General features: G+C 43.1%; 1 protein-coding gene across 3 annotated transcripts in view; it reads right to left on the bottom strand.

Moving 5' to 3' along the window:
* LOC140466786 (dynein axonemal heavy chain 3-like) overlaps window positions 1-16369 on the bottom strand; it is a 601941-nt gene that overhangs the window by 206255 nt on the left and 379317 nt on the right. For all 3 annotated transcript variants that reach the window (XM_072562421.1, XM_072562422.1, XM_072562423.1), the window contains 5 exons: window positions 13578-13692; window positions 13073-13206; window positions 10868-11053; window positions 5348-5543; window positions 2455-2475 (listed from right to left, as the gene is read on the bottom strand). In XM_072562421.1, the coding sequence (XP_072418522.1) occupies window positions 2455-2475; window positions 5348-5543; window positions 10868-11053; window positions 13073-13206; window positions 13578-13692 (652 nt within the window). The remainder of the gene's footprint in view (window positions 1-2454; window positions 2476-5347; window positions 5544-10867; window positions 11054-13072; window positions 13207-13577; window positions 13693-16369) is intronic.

Raw genomic sequence — 16369 nt, 5'->3', positions numbered from 1 at the left:
AGCTGAAATGTACCTGATATGGAATTTGTTTACATCTATCTTGCTTCATGGGATCTGGTCACATTATCATTCTACGAGGATCTAACTTGATGTAATAACTCAGGAACCCGGACTGGAAATGAGCATCATTTATTGTTGAACACCAAAATAGAGCCACCACTCATGGTATACATAGGCTAGCCCCAGCTGGGAAAGATAGTTATGCAGACTGATTCCTAGGTCTACTTTATAAAGGGCTCAGGTGATGAGTTCCAGCCAGACATGCCATTGCCTGTTACAAGGGAACTCATACTTAACAATCTCAATAAGGAAATTAATGCGTGATTCCCCACAGGCCATAAAGGGAGTAGCATTGTCGCATTTATAGAATTGTTGTACCATTGTCAATATGAAGTTATTTCAGACCTTTCTGCTTAATAGGTAAACAATATACTTAAAGGCCCCCAAAGTCTGACCCTGATTTCAAAATTCTACTCTGACCTTATTAGTAAACAGTTCCCAAATTTCCACAGTACCACCTGATAAGAAATGGTCAGTCTGCATCATGAAGGAGCTTGAAGGATTTCTCTTCTGATACAAATAAAATTTTGTGAGATCGGTATTTAGTGGATCTTCATTACAGAATAAACGATAAACATTTGAGCTACAAGATGACTCATTTACTTCTACCAGCTGCTCAGAGTCCAAGATTTTGTGATTAATTCTGGTTAATATGAGGAATGAACCATAACAGTTTGATTGCTGTGTTTGGTAAGTACTTACCGTCTTCCCATCTGAAACTATAACAAAAGTGAACAAGTGATGCTACACCTCTACAAATCATTGGTCAGAATGTATTTGGAGTACTGTGTTCAGTTCTGGGCGCCTTATTAAAGGATGAATGTTAAAGCCCTGGAGCGAATGCGAAGGAGATTTACTGAAATGATACCAGGAGTGAGGAATTTTACACACAAGGAAACGTTAGAGAGATTGGACTTATTCTCCTTGGAGCAAAGAACAATAAGAGGTGACCCTATTGAGATGTTCAAAATTGAACAATTCTGACAGAGTAAAGGAGGATATTCTGTTTCTACTAATTGGAATGTCAGTAACTAAGGGTCACAATTTCAAGGATGTCAGCAAGAGAGCCTGGAGTGAGATGATGAGAAACTTCTATACTCAGAGTTGTTAGGATTTAGAATGCACTGCCTGCAAAAGTAGCGGAGGCAGATTCCAAAGTATGTTTCAAAAGAGAGTTGGATATATGTTTGAAAGTGATGAATTGAGAGGGCTATGGCGATGGTGCTAGAGAGTGGGACTAGCTGGATAGCTCTTTCTGGAGCCAGTATAGACACAATGGGTTGAATGGCCTCTTTTTATACTGTACATTCTATGGTAACCTGAGAATGCTGATTAAAGAGCTCATCATCTTTCTGAGTCAGATTGCCACATGGCACAGGCAACAACTGTTGACTCCAAATTCAAGCCTGCCGATATGAGCTGAGTGATTAGGAATGCCAAGTAAAATGTCAGCCCTTTCAAAGAAGATTCTGCAAGAACAGTAAATGGCGCAACATTAAAATGAGAATTAATCTTCAACACAGTTGAGCAAGTGATCAAGCTAGGTTCACCAATAATTTATTCACTGAGGGAGGAGGAAGCCTAAAATATTCAAAGAGTCAAAGTAGCAAGTTTATTAGGTAGTACAGATATGATGGGCTGAATGGCTTCAACTCACGGTGTAAATATCATTCTGCAGTGAAACATTTGACCTTCCTTTTTGCACTATCATGAAGACCATCTATTCCGACCTCTGTAACTCTCACCAGATTTGCCTTTGTCTCAGCTCATCTGCCGCTGAAACCCTCTCAACTCGGCTCTGATGCCTTCATTTCAAAATTCTAATGCTTGTTTCAAACTCCCTCTGTGGCCTTGCCCCTGCTGCTTACATTGGTCTGTAATCAAAATTATGATTCTTGGATTTTGAACTGTACATCTATAATTCATTCTTGGGTTTTTTTCCAATGTCAAAATCAAATAGTCACTGAATTTCCTGGCAGTAATTTCATTCAAGTGACACATCTCATTTTACCCTGTTGCAATCTCAAGCTATCAGCAAAATACAGAGGACTTGAATGAATATTCAGTGAGGAGATTGCTATGAAAATGGCTAGATTCCATTTTCAATCCCTTACCCCTAGCTACTTCAAACTCTAACTACGGTGGAACTGAAGGAGATTATTCAAAGATTTGTTTCCATGGTGTGACTCAGAAGGGTGAAGTTTCAGACTGGAGTTCGCACAATGAAGACTGATTTAATATTTGAATTGGTGCAGTTTCGCATGTCAGTGGAGTCCCTTGGCGTTATAGGAGATGACATATTCAATAGCAGGGCTTAACAGTTCCACTCTGTCTCTAACAAGATTAATTACAAGCAAAATAGCAGCAACTGAAATATAGTCTCTAGTGACCTACCCGAATATCTTGACCGTCAGTCTGGATAGGTTGAAGGTGAGTCCAGTGCACAGCCCAGGATATCCATCAAGAACAGTAATGACATGCAAAAGAATACATACCAACACTGAGATCACTCCAGCCTGACAATATCTTACTGATGAATTGTAATAATACTCACTCAGAACCTGTTTTTCAGAACTGTCATGAGCTTTACCATTAACTGTGTATTATAATTGTTATATCAATAATCCAGATACTAGCTGAACAATATAGTGATTAATAACAGTTGGGTGTAATATAACAAAAACAAACATCCTTTTAATAATTTGGTTTTAATTATATTTAGTGTCGATTAAGGAATGATAACTCATCCTTCACAAGAAGCAGGAAGATTTGGAGATACAGAAGGTGAAAGGTTGATTGGTTGATTGACTAAAGGAGAATTAAACATGGCTTGTGATCTAAATTCCCCCTACACTGGCCATTTTGTACCTGAGCTATCATTCAAAATATCTATAGAATTTCCATAGAATCCCTACAGTGTGAAAACAGGCCATTTGGCCCATTAAGAACTCACCAACCCTCCAAAGAGGAGCCCACCCAGACCCATCCCCTACCCTTTCCCTGTAATCTTACATTTCCCATGGTTAATGCACTTAACATACAGATCCCTGAACACTAGCATGGCCAATCCACCAAACTTGTACTGTGGGAGGAAACCAGAGCACCTGGAAGAAACATATGCAGACATGGGGAGAATGTGCAAACTCCACACAGACAGTTGCCTGGGGTCAGAATTGAACCCAGGTCCTTGGCACTGTGAGATGGCAGCATTAGCCATCACAGTGAGACGGCACCACCCCTATTGAGGTAATGAGGAGCTGATTGATAACAACTTACTGGGGTCTCTGACTCAAGCAGGATTTTTCACCTCTCTGGGGCTGGCTGGGAGGTTCCAGAATTGTATCTGACTGAACTGACAGCATGAAGGAGAGACCATTGAGGCAAATGTGATGCTGGCAGTTTAGGAAGCCACCTCTGGAAAAACAGGTCCCCTGGCTATGTTCCTGGAAGGATAGGCACAGTGTTGCAAACTCTATGGCAACACATATCATCTGTGGATCCAGCACAGTTTGCTTATTGTAAATGGATGTTTCTGGTTTTTATACTCTTCCTAACGTTTTGCCTTAGAAATCAGTATTCAGCTGTGAGTGGTGTCTGAGAGGAAGTGAGCGAAGCTTTTCCTCATATTTCTGACTTTATTAGACAGACTGCAATGGACAGGCAAATGAGGTACTATCCATCGACATTCTCATTTCTCAATTTACTTTGGAGGCAAGCACATTGAAACAGCTGAAGATGGTCGGGCCTAGGACACTACCCTGAAGATGGTCGGGCCTAGGACGCTACCCTGAAGATGGTCGGGCCTAGGACACTACCCTGAAGATGGGTCGGGCCTAGGACACTACCCTGAAGATGGTCGGGCCTAGGACACTACCCTGAAGATGGTCGGGCCTAGGACACTACCCTGAGCTGGTCCTGCAGCGATGTCCTGGAGCTGGGGTGACTGATCTCCAATAACTATGATCATCTTCCTATGTGCTGGTATGACTCCAACTAGTGGAGAGTTTTACCTTGATACCCACTGATTCCAGTTTTGCTAGGGCTCCTTGGTGTCACTCTCAGTCAAATACAGCCTGGATATCAAGTGCTGTCACTCTCACCTCACCTCTGAAAATCAACTCATTTGTCCATGTTTCAACCAAGACTTCTTTTTAGATTAGATTTCCTACAGTGTGGAAACAGGCCCTTCGGCCCAATCAGTCCACACCGACCCTCCAAAGGAACCCACCAAGACCCATTTCCCTCTGAATGATGCACCTAACACTATGGGCAATTTAGCATGGCCAATTCACCTGATCTGCACATCTTTGGACTGTGGGAGGAAACTGGAACACCCGGAGGAAACCCATGCAGACACAGGGAGAATGTGCAAACTCCACCCAGACAGTCACCCGAGGTTGGAATCGAACCTGGGACCTGACACTGTGATGGCGGTGATGCTAATCACTGAGCCACTGCGCTGCTCAGGTCAAGAACTGAGTGGTCCTGGCAGAGTCAAACTGAGGAGATGCTGCTTGATAACATTGTTGATGACATCTTCCATCACTTTATTGATGATTCGACAGTGGGGTGGTAATTGGCAGATTGGGTTGTCCTGCATTTTGTGTTCAGGATATACTTGGGCAATTTTCCATATTATTTGGGTAGATGCCAGTGTTATAAGTGTACTGAAATAACTTGACTAGGGTTGTGGCAACATTTGGAACACAAATCTTGAGGATTCCTGCTGGAATCTTGTTGGGGCCCATAACCTTTGCAGTAGCTAATGCGACCAGCCATTTCTTGATATCACATGGAGTGAATTGAATTAGCTGAAGGTTAGCATGAGATGCTTAGAACCTCTGTGGGAGGCTGAGACAGATCATCGACTCAGCAATTCTGGCTAAAGATTGTTGCAACTGCTTCAGCCTTATCTTTTGTACTGATGTTTCCTCTTCCATCATTGTGGACGGGGATATTTGTGGAGCCTCATCCTCCAGTGAGTTCCACCACTATTCATGACTGGACATAACAGGACAGCAAAACTTAGATCTGATCCATAGGTTGCAGGATCACTTAGCATGGTCCAACACTTGCTGCTTATACTGTTTGACATGCAAGTAGTCCTGTTTGGTAGTTTCACCAGGTTCACCTGATTTTATTACATCCCTTAGTACATATGCATTTTAGGAAATGAGCCCCTTATTAAGTACACACTTTTGTAAGTGTCTACTGAATACATCCCTGAACAATTACTCATCTTAGTAACCATATATCTCCATGAATATATTCCTTAATAACTGCTTACATTTATACTCTGCTGAATGTCAACAGTAGTGATCAGGTCTCTCCATGTGCACCATGAGGAAAAGGTTCTTTTGAGGTAGACATAGTCGAAAACACTCCCTTTCTTTGGGATTTGCAAAGCTCGTGGAAATTTTAAATCTTTCGGTCTTGGATATGTTGAGTCCCATTCACAGAAATTGCTGAAAAAGTCGCTGAATCTGCAAATTAAAATTTGTTACTGAATGAATGATCAATGTTGAAATATGAAGTGACTCAAATAAAGTTTTCGTTTTGAATCAGAATATACAATACTTATTGTAGAATCCCCACAGTGTGGAAACAGGTCCTTCAGCCCAACACTGACCCTCCAAAGAGTAACCCACCCAGACCCATTCCTCCTATCCTACATTTACACCAGACCAATGCATCTAATCTACACATCCCTGAACACTACAGGCAATTTAGCATGGCCAGCTCACCTAACGTGCAAATCTTTGGATTGCGGGAGGAAACTGGAGCACCCGGAGGAAACTCGAGCGGACACGGAGGGAATGTGCAAACTCCACACAGACAGTCACCTGAGGCTGGAATCAAACTCAGGTCCCTGGCACTGTGAGGTAGTAGTGCTAACCACTGAACTACCCACACGGTGATTTCAGAGTGATATTCTGCAAATATTTATCTACATTTTCACAATTTAAGTAGATCCACTGAGAAACTGTGCAAATAATATTTAAACAATACACAGCAGCAGGAACAATGTGGCGAATTTTACTTTTTTTTTGCCTATATTCAAATTGTACTAATTTTTTGTTGCGACATGAGGCCTAGCAAATACCTTCACCACTTCTTACTAAACATACCTGATTAACCAGCTACCCTGCTCCTGACAGGTCTGTCATGTCTGACTTCTGCTCCATTTTAGCATGTTCCCTTTCTGAAACAACTGGCCGTGTGGAACTCAGTGGCATCATCTTTAACAAACTGCTGTGAATCTAGATCAGCACTGTCAGTCCAGAGCTGTCCCAATAGAAGGCTAATCCCTTAACTGGACTGAGGCCTGCTGAGATCAATGAGAAGCTTTCTTCCTTTGTGTCTGCGCTAAACAGCAAGGGCAAGCAGCAGCAAGAGGAGCTTGGTTTCTCTGAAAGACAAGGCAGTGTAAGGCAGGGATGCTGTAAGCATCCAGACAGGCTCAGAGTGAGTGAGTGCTCTGATAGTGAGTGAACAGCCCAGAGATGCAACTTGGTCCAGTCCCTGAGCTGAGTGTGTATCCCTGAGCACACATTGTCCTTGCTGCAGCATTACAATGATAGTTACCAGAGCAGTCCGCAGGGCAGAAGTATGTTGTGAGTGAACTGGAGATGTGCCATGAAGGTACTTAGGATTGTGACAGATACCAATGTCCATGGATGTGGGGAGTGTGCCCTGAGTTGCTGATGTCCATGGTCAAACAGGGAGATCATTTGGAGGAAGCAGTGAGCTGAATCTGACAGGGACTCTGTCGAGTTTGGTAAAGTGGGTTTCTGAAGAACAATGGGGTAAGGTGTGTTGTTAGCAATGTGTTTCACAAGCGTTAATACACATCAACTGGCATTTTATAGCTGCTTAGTGAGAATCTCGCCATGTCGCTTGTGTAAAACATAAAAGGTGGAACAGGATGATCTTGATGTTGAGGTGGGCCTTGCTGAGGCCCTAATGAATTTTCGCTGAACTTCTTTCGTGCATTATCAAAATAGTGATTTGGAAGATTCTGTCTAAGGATCCTTGGTGGATTTTTGCACTGCATATCTTGAAAATTGTACACACTGCTGCTTTCGAGTGTTGGTGGTGGATGGAGAGAATATTTGTGGATGTAGTGCCAATCAAGCTGGCTGCTTTGTCCCTGGATGGTCTCAACCTTCTTCAGTGCACTCATCCAGGCAAGTGAAGAATATTCCCTCACATTCCTGACTTGTGCTTTGTCGACGGTGGACAGGCTTTGGGAAGTCAGGAAGTGAATTATTTTGCAGGATTCCAAACATTTGCATTTGAATCTCTGGAGTGGGTGTGAATTCACAATCTTCTAACTCTGGTGGGATTTCTAACATTGAGTCAAGACTGATTCTGCATGCAAGAAGAACATTGCTAAACTACAAATTATTTTATCTCTTAGAAATATTCTGATGCTCGGCAGATGGAGTTCTGAGAAATGGCTAATTTCCCAAGTAGGTGTCGATGATGAATTTCATGCAATGAATCTTCAGGCATTATGCAGAGTAAGATATGCAATGAAAATTCACTATTGTGCAGTTCCTCAAAGTCATGACTCATGCTGTCTTTAGTTCTCCAGTGTGAGCTGGTTATAACTTAGCTTCAGGAATGATTTCCTCTGTCAGCTCGAGTGACGACATGTTCTTCTCACAGGATTTTATCCTGAAGCGTTATTATCCTTGTCACCAAGCTGTTTGCTTGGTTTTTAAAGTTTTGTTTTTAAAGTTATTTTAGTGTGAGGAGGTATGACTGACGGTATCTGAAGATAACTAAAGCCATGACTATCAAAGAACTTCATTGTGACTGTGTCACACGTGGAACTGCCTCCCTACCAGCACTGTGAATGCACCTACGGCACATGGACTGCAGCACTTCAAGAATGTGACTCATCACTTTATCGAGGACAATTAGGGACGAGCAATAAATGCTGACTTTTTGAGTTCAGTGCTTTTGTCCATATTCGGACCAAGGCTGTAATGAGGTCAGAAGCTGAGTGGTCCTGGTGGAACTGTTCGGAACTAATCAAGAACTGTTTGGCTCTATCAGAAGGCACTTAACAGTCAGTGGGTCTGGAGTCACAACTGGGTATGATTGGCAGATTTCCTTTCTTAAAGAGCATCAGTAAACTAAATGTTTTTTTTTACATATATTAACAATGTTCGCAAAATATCAGCTTTTAATTCAACATTTTCATTTAATGAATTCAAATTTCACTACCTGCTATGATGGGATTCAAATCCATGCCCTCAGAACAGTAGCCTGGGATGCTGGATTACTAGCCCAGAGACATTACACTTTGCCACCATCTCCCCCAGGATGCTGTTAGATCCCACAGACTTCACAATATTCAATGTTTTCATCTGTTTCTTGATATCAAGTGCAGTGAATCGAATTAGCTGAAGAATGGCATCTGTGATCTGGGGGTCAACTGAAGGAGTCCAAAATGGATCATCTGCACTTCTGGGTGAGGATTGATGTGAATGCTTCAGCCTTATTCTTTTTTCCACTTTTCCAACAACAGACAGATTATGTCAACAATCCTAGCGACCATTATGGTAGGCACTGTCTCATGGTGCTCAAACAGCCCCTGTTCGCAAGCGCAGTACATAATGTCCAACATTAGGTATAATTCTGCTATTGGACAACATTTATTAAATAATCCTGATTGTACTAAGCTAAGTTCCTGAAGAAGGGCTTATGCCCGAAATGTTGATTCCCCTGTTCCTTGGATGCTGCCTGACCTGCTGCGCTTTTCCAGCAACACATTTTCAGCTCTGTACTAGCTTTACACTGGAAACCAGTTTAAGACTATCAGTTTAACACACAGCATGATTCATTTTAGCGTGCTGGAAATTACATGCGCTTACACGTGGAGCCTGGTTTATGTAGACAACAGGAATTTGAACATGCTGTTTGAGAGGGCTGTTTGAGCATCATGAGACAGTGCCCACCACAAATGGTTGCTAGGATTATTAACACAACCTGTACATGCCTTGCATATCTTCCATGGGGGAAAAGGGGTTGGTGGAAACTGATAATCTCGTCTTCATTCCCACAGCAATATCCTGACCAATCAGAGTCTACCTGCCTGGTCTGAGAACTAAGACTGATGGTTAACTGTTCCTCCTGTAGCTCTGTGCCAATGATGAGCCAATCATGCACATGTTATATAAACTGAGGCCCCTTTTTGTAACTCTGCTTTCGTGTGTTCTCGTCCCAGTCCTTGCAAATATGAACAGATTTTACCTTGTGTCTCCTTTTAGCAATGTTTAAGTTCCGTACATTCAATCTAAGCAAGGAATGATCTTGGAATAAAAATGTTTATCATAGCCAGTCCTGAAGCTTTTTGCCTACCCGCTTTCTCTTCCAACGGTGGTTTTTAAATGGTAAAATGTTGATAAATGTTACATGTATTGGCCACAATTCATTAATTCCTCTCATGGTAGATCTTTGGTATTAAGCTAAAGTTTGTCGAGGTCAGCAATCAGCATCACAGGCTAGGTCAGCATTTGTTACTGAGGTCTAATTGAATTAAAAGTCAACCACAAGAGACACATGTAGGCCAGATCAGGTAAGGGTGATAGATTTCCTTCCCTAAAGGGCAATCGACAATGGATTCATGGTCATCATTAGACTCTTAATACCAGATTGAATTTGAATTCCATGATCTGCCGTGGCAGGATTTTAACCCATGTCCCCAGAACATTAGCTGAGTGTCTCAGATTAATCATCCAGCAATAGTATCATTAGGCCATTGTCTCTCCATTAATTGATCTAAATCTAATGGCATCATTATAAAGTCAGAGAGTCATAAAACATGGAAACAGACCCTTCAGTCCAATCAATCCATGTCGAAAATAATCCCAAACTAAACTAGTCCCACCTGCGTCCGCCTGGTCCATATCCCTCCAAACCTTTCCTATTCATAAACCTATCCAAATATATTTTAAACATTGTAATTGTGCCCATATCCACCACTTCCTCAGGAAGTTCACTCCACACGCAAATGACCCTATATGTAAAAACTTTGCCCCATGTCTTTTTTAAATCTCTTTCCTCTCACCTTAAAAGTGTGCCCCCTAGTCTTGAAATCCCCCATCTTAGGGAAAAGACAACTACCATTGACTCAATCTATACTCCTCATGATTTTATAAACCTCTATAAGGTCACTCCTTTACCTCCCGTGCTCCAGTGAAAACAGTCCCAGCCTATCCAGCCTTTCTTTATAACTCAAACCTTCCATACCCAGCAACATCCTGGTAAGTCTCTTCTGAACCCTCTCCGGCTTAATGATATCCTCATCTCAACTTTGAAGTCATCTCATACTCCACAAGAGCTGAAAATGTGTTGCTGGAAAAGCGCAGCAGGTCAGGCAGCATCCAAGGAGCAGGAGAATCGACGTTTCGGGCATGAGCCCTTCTTCAGGAATGAGGAAGGTGTGCCAAGCAGGCTAAGATAAAAGGTAGGGAGGAGGGACTTGGGGGAGGGGTGTTGGAAATGTGATACCTTCCACCTATTGCATTTCTAATGCCCCTCCCCCAAGTCCCTCCTCCCTACCTTTTATCTTACCCTGCTTGGCACACTTTCCTCATTCCTGAAGAAGGGTTCATGCCCAAAACGTCGATTCTCCTGCTCCTTGGATGCTGCCTGACCTGCTGCGCTTTTCCAGCAACACATTTTCAGCTCTGATCTCCAGCATCTGCAGTCCTCACTTTCTCCTCAGACTCCACAAGAGCACAGCTTTTGGAGCTGCGGATGTCTGATTAATTTTTCAGCCCCATAATATTACCTGGGCTTTGATGCAGGGTCAAGCATGCCACCAACCGACCAGATGACTGAAAAGAAGGCGTAGGCTATCAGATGGTTAGTGACCTCCTCCACCTCCTTCTGTCTGGTGGATGAGAAGCTCTTTTCATCCACTACTTGCAGGGCTGGAAAAATCTCCTCAGCCTCACCAACAGGATCTTCAGTGAAGCTACAACACAAGAAGCCATTCCGTGATATCTTTGTCTATTAACAAGTGAGATAGTTCATTCGACCTGTTTTACTGGTCAATAAATCAACTTGAGTTTCAATGTTTTCCTGCAGGTGGCACTATGATTCCCAGAACTCTCCACCTATTAAATAAAGCCAGGGAGACAATGCTACGTTTCATTGAGCTTGAACATATATGGACTAAATGCCCATCTCAGCTTCTACATCGTATAGTCTTGTGGATATATTTAAAGAAAATAGATTGTTGTGTGATGAACTGGAATATTTGGCTACAAATATAAAATCAAAGTCTTGTGTGAAAATATAAATAAAAATCTCAGTTTAAAAGTTAAAAGAAAATCTATTTTTTCTTAGCTTTTGAGCAGAGAAGCTAATTTATTTCCTCATTCCTTTTGTATAGATCAGCTATGGAGATGTTAGAGGGAGTAACAGTGGAGATTGTGGTTCACAGGCTATGCTCAGGTCAATTTATAAGCATCGATTTTATTTAAGTTGTTATGATCAGATGACCAGCAGCACATCCAGATAACACTAGATGGAGCCTGCTCCCTCTCCTTCCTCGGAATATGTTACATTGTGAGAGTGAAGGTGTGAAAGCTGCTCCTTGTAAGGAGTCACTGTCTTTAACTCGCATGGCGACGGGTTCCGATCTGTGGATCATTTCCCCTTCCTTCTACACAGAAGACAATCTGCCTGCTTCACACTGCCCACTGACTTGCTGACATTGATTCATAAAACAAAACAGAAACTCTGGGTGGGCCTGACCTTTTCAGGGTGGACTATGAGTTGAGGGGCTCTCAGTCCATCCATCGAACCCCTTCCCAATCCCTTTCCTTTTGAAGGTAGCTCATGGTTCAGCTGCTGTTTCTCCCGCCAAGCTTTGGTTTCCAGACTAGCTCTGTTCTCATCCCAATGATGTCATTGACAAATGAACATTGTCCCCCAAACGCATCCCATTGACACTGGATCAACTTGGCCCACACCATTCCCAAGAAACAGGTCTAGCGGGGCCTTCTTCCTCTTTGGAATTTAGAAGAGTGAGAGACGATCTTATTGAAATATCTAAAACATATCTTAAGCCACTTGACATAGATTTATGGTAAGGGATGGGATATTTTGAGGAAATGTGAGGTAAAATATTTTCACCCTCAGGATGGTGGGAATCTGGAACTCACTGTCTTAGGGATGGGAGAGGCAGAAACCCTCATAATTTTTAAGAAGTTATTTAGATGTACATTTGTGATGCCAAGGCAATGGATCGAGTGCTGGAAAATAGGATTAGAATAAGTGTTCGTTTTTGACTGGTGCAGACTCGATGGGTCGAAGGGCCATTTTTCTGTGTTGTAGATCTCTATGTCTCCATGACTCTGAGGGGACCTGAAAGGTTAGCTGCTGAAAGGATGCTTTTCTTTCTGGGGAAATTAGGTGGCACAGATTAAAGATTTATGCTTCCCTTTTAAAATAAAGATGAGGAGGAATTTCTTTGGAGAGGATTGTTGATCTTTGGGATTTTCTACCCAGAGAATAGTGGAGTCAGGGTAACAATAATGAACACAATGGTAATGGGGGCCGGACAGTTAAAGTGGTGTCCCAATCACAATCAGATCAGCTATGATCTTAATGAGTGATCAAACAGGGATGAGGGGGCAAACAGCTTAGTTCTGCTGTTTGTTTGTTATAATTTTAGGATCTTGAGGCCTTGACTGTTGCCAGGGCCGATCCTATTACCATCTTCAACACGTCAGTTGTCAAAGATGGTGGCAGCAACCAAGGTGGATGGAAAGGAAATCGACAAAGAATGATCTGGCCAATGGCAGCTTCAATGAGAGCGACTGTAGGGATATCCACCTTGAGGGCAGTTAGCTGGCCCTGAGGTTTTGCCACTCTCTGTTGCCACCTTGCTCCATCCTTGATGGGACTAAGGAACAGTCTCTAGTCCCTGACCCACGCACCCTTAGCTACGTTTTCCCCAAGAGCCACGATCTTTGAAAGCTCTTACCTGATTTCTGCCAACAAGCTCTCATAGATTTTCAGCATGGAGACAGTCAGGTGCATGGGAGACGACTGTACCATGAGATTACACTTCTTCTGGACAAAGTCCAAACATGGTGGTAACAGCCAATTACACAGCATCTAGACAGAAAGACAACAGTTGACTGAAGCCCTGCCAGTTCCAGTGTTTTCTCAAAATATCAGACATCAACGTGTAACAGTTTCTGGTTTGCATTAAAATGTGGTGAATCACCAGCAAGTTCCCCTCTAAGCCACTCACCATCCTGACTTGGAAATATGTTACGTTCCTTCAATGTCACTGAATCCCTAACAGCATTGTGGGTCAACCTACAGCATATGGGCTGTAGAGGTTCAAGAAGGCAGCTCACCACCACCTTCTCAAGGGCAACTAAGGAATGGGCAATAAATGCTAGGAGAGTCAGAAATGGTACATTTGATGAACAAACAGAAATAAATTGAGTCATGAGTCTATTGGGAGCTCAGGAACATACCTGTACAATCTGCCTCTGCTCTGTTGTCAGTTGCTGAGGTAGCTTTGTAGCTAACCAGGACTGGACCAACAGTTCCCACCCAAGATTCATTGGCTCCATGTAAATCATCCCGCATCTGTGAGGGAGAAAAGCAAGAATGACAAATAATGTTTCGTGTGTTAGATTGGATGGTTGGGCTGAATCTTAGGCTTGTTTTTGGCTAAGTCGAAGCTGCATCAAATGTTTTGGAAGGACTTTCATCGTGAGACCTAAAATATTGCCTTGCCATACGTTGCCAAACGCATCTCATTAACAAGCCCCGCCCCCCATCCCACCCACCTTAACAGGAGCCATTCCCACAGTAATTTGCCACTCAGCAGACATCCCAGAATTCATTGGTATCCCTGGTGACCATGGTTTTTGTTTTAAAAGCGAGTTGTGCAACTGGACAAACATTGTCAGTCCAGAGCTGTCCTGCACAGTCTTTTATGTACTTGAAGATTTCTCTATCCAAAGGTGGCACAGTGGCACAGTGGTTAGCACTGCTGCCTTTGCAGTACCAGGGACCTGGGTTCAGTTCCACCCTCAGGTGACTGTGTGAAATTTGCACATTCTTCGTGCATCTATGTGAGTTTTCTCCAGGTGCATGGGTTTCCTCCCACAGTCCAAAGTTAGGTGGATTGACTGTGCTAAATTGCCCACAGGGTGTAGGGTAGGTGGTTTACCTATGGATATTGCAGGGTTATGGGGCCAGGGTGCTCTTCAGAAAATAGGTGTGGACTCGATGGGCAGAATGGTCTGCTTCCACACTGTAGGATTCTATGGAAGATGAAGGGGTTGAAATATTGAAGTCCAAATTTGGCAGCTGTGAGGTCTTCAGTGATTGTTTGGTGGGAATTACTCATACGATTAGATTAGATTCCCTACAGCGTGGAAACAGGCCCTTCAGCCCAATAAGTCCACACCGACCCTCTGAAGAGCAACCCACCCAGACCCATTCCCCTAACAATGGGCAATTTAGCATGGCCAGTTCACCTAACCTGCATATCTTCAGACTGTGGGAGGAAACCCATACTGACATGGGGAGAATATGCAAACTCCATACGGACAGTTACCCAAGGCGGGAATTGAACCCAGGTCCCCGGCGCTGTGAGGCAGCAGTGCTAACCACCGAGCCACTATGCTGCCCACTAAAAGGTGGCCTGAATAGTTGGTGCAGGGTTGGAGAGACAGAGAGTATATTGCTTGTTTCTTTCTAGTTCTGTGATTACAGCACTTGCAGATTGCATGGAACTTCTCGGTAGAAAAAGTAGTCGACTGCTGAAAGCCCTTTTCATTGAGCTCTATTTGAGTGATAACTTTCTCTCTCTCTGGGAACCTCTCTAAAAGTCCTTCTAGGGAGGTTATGTTAAAAATAGTGTATCTTCTTATATAGATCAAAACTTAAGATAGTTGTCACATTTACGTTTGATGAACTATTGCTCCACAAAATCAATTATGCTGAATTCCTTGTGTGGATCCTTCAAATCTCCTGGATTTCCGAGAAGCTTTAGAAGGGCACATTGTGTTGCCTAAAGGCTAACTGAAATCTGGGTGTCTCCCTTTGTCAGTGATGTCGGATGAATACTCTAGTCTGTTTGATTTTTGGCTGTCAGTGTACGAACACAATCGTATGAAATGTGCGATGCTGTGTGCATTTTAAAACGACAGATTACCCTTCCATATGAAATATATGATGTTATACTTCTCCAGTTGTGACAGTCCTCAATCTCGTGTCCTATTTGATAGCTCAGAGGAAGGTGCAACCTCCTCTCTGCAGCAGGAGGTGAATGAGATGGACTGCGCCCTTCATTTATTTTATCAATTCTGTGCCCCCATATTTGTTTAGATGGCTCTGTCTCAGAATCGGTGCCGGGAAATGTCATCTCCCTTAGCAGAGAACTTGAAGTTTGACGATCGTTATGTTCTTTTGTTGAAGAGTCAAAGCAGCAACTGAGGAGCTATCATCATATTTGGGTGAATTCAAAGAATCTAAACTGATAGGCTTTGCAGGTTTCATTATTCACAAATAATGCAACTTTGTGTGTCACGTTGTGTTACGGCAGGAAGCGCTCCAGTCCTTTTGCAGTCCTGCAATGATTCATAACTCTACCCAACACTCGCTTGTCAGGTAAGAGTTAATGTGAGCTCTACGCAGGGAGCCCATCAGGTCTAACCTTACGACATGGATTGGATAGCAGGCCTTGCTTTATAATCGATGGACAGGAGTTTGAAATAAAGATGAAAAATTAATACAGAGGAACCTCGATTATCCGAATATCAATTATCTGAATTTCAGATTATCTGAAGAAGATCTCAAGGTCCTGATAGAATCATTACATCAAAGAGTGATCATGCCTTTTGTTTACAATGATTAAAAATGAACCTGGCTGACTGAAATGCTGCTGAGAACAGTCCTGAACATCGATGGGAGCCAAGGCACCATCTCCAAATGACTGATTGCCCTCTCTCTCTCCCCCCACACTTTCCTGGAGTTCTACACAGGGGTGTACCCTAAACCCTGCTTCCCCAGATAACCTCTTCAACATTGTCTTGTACAGGGCAAAGGTGGAACCTATCAAAAAGTTGCAGTAAAGAGGTGTGTGTCTGTGTGTGTGTGTGTGTGGTATTTGGAGACTCAACTCTCAAAGGCAAAAGCAGTCTTACTGTTGATATCCAATCTGGCTGCCATGGAGGGGGCGCTGACAGGGAGTGGGGCAGCCAGGTTGGATGGGGGTGGGCGGGGGCGTGGTCGGTGGGTGGAGTCGGACAGG

This window comes from Chiloscyllium punctatum, chromosome 44 (assembly GCF_047496795.1).
Source record: "Chiloscyllium punctatum isolate Juve2018m chromosome 44, sChiPun1.3, whole genome shotgun sequence".
Taxonomy (NCBI): Eukaryota; Metazoa; Chordata; class Chondrichthyes; order Orectolobiformes; family Hemiscylliidae; genus Chiloscyllium; species Chiloscyllium punctatum.
Note: the sequence above shows the minus strand (reverse complement) of the source record. Positions and strands in the feature narration are given on the sequence as shown.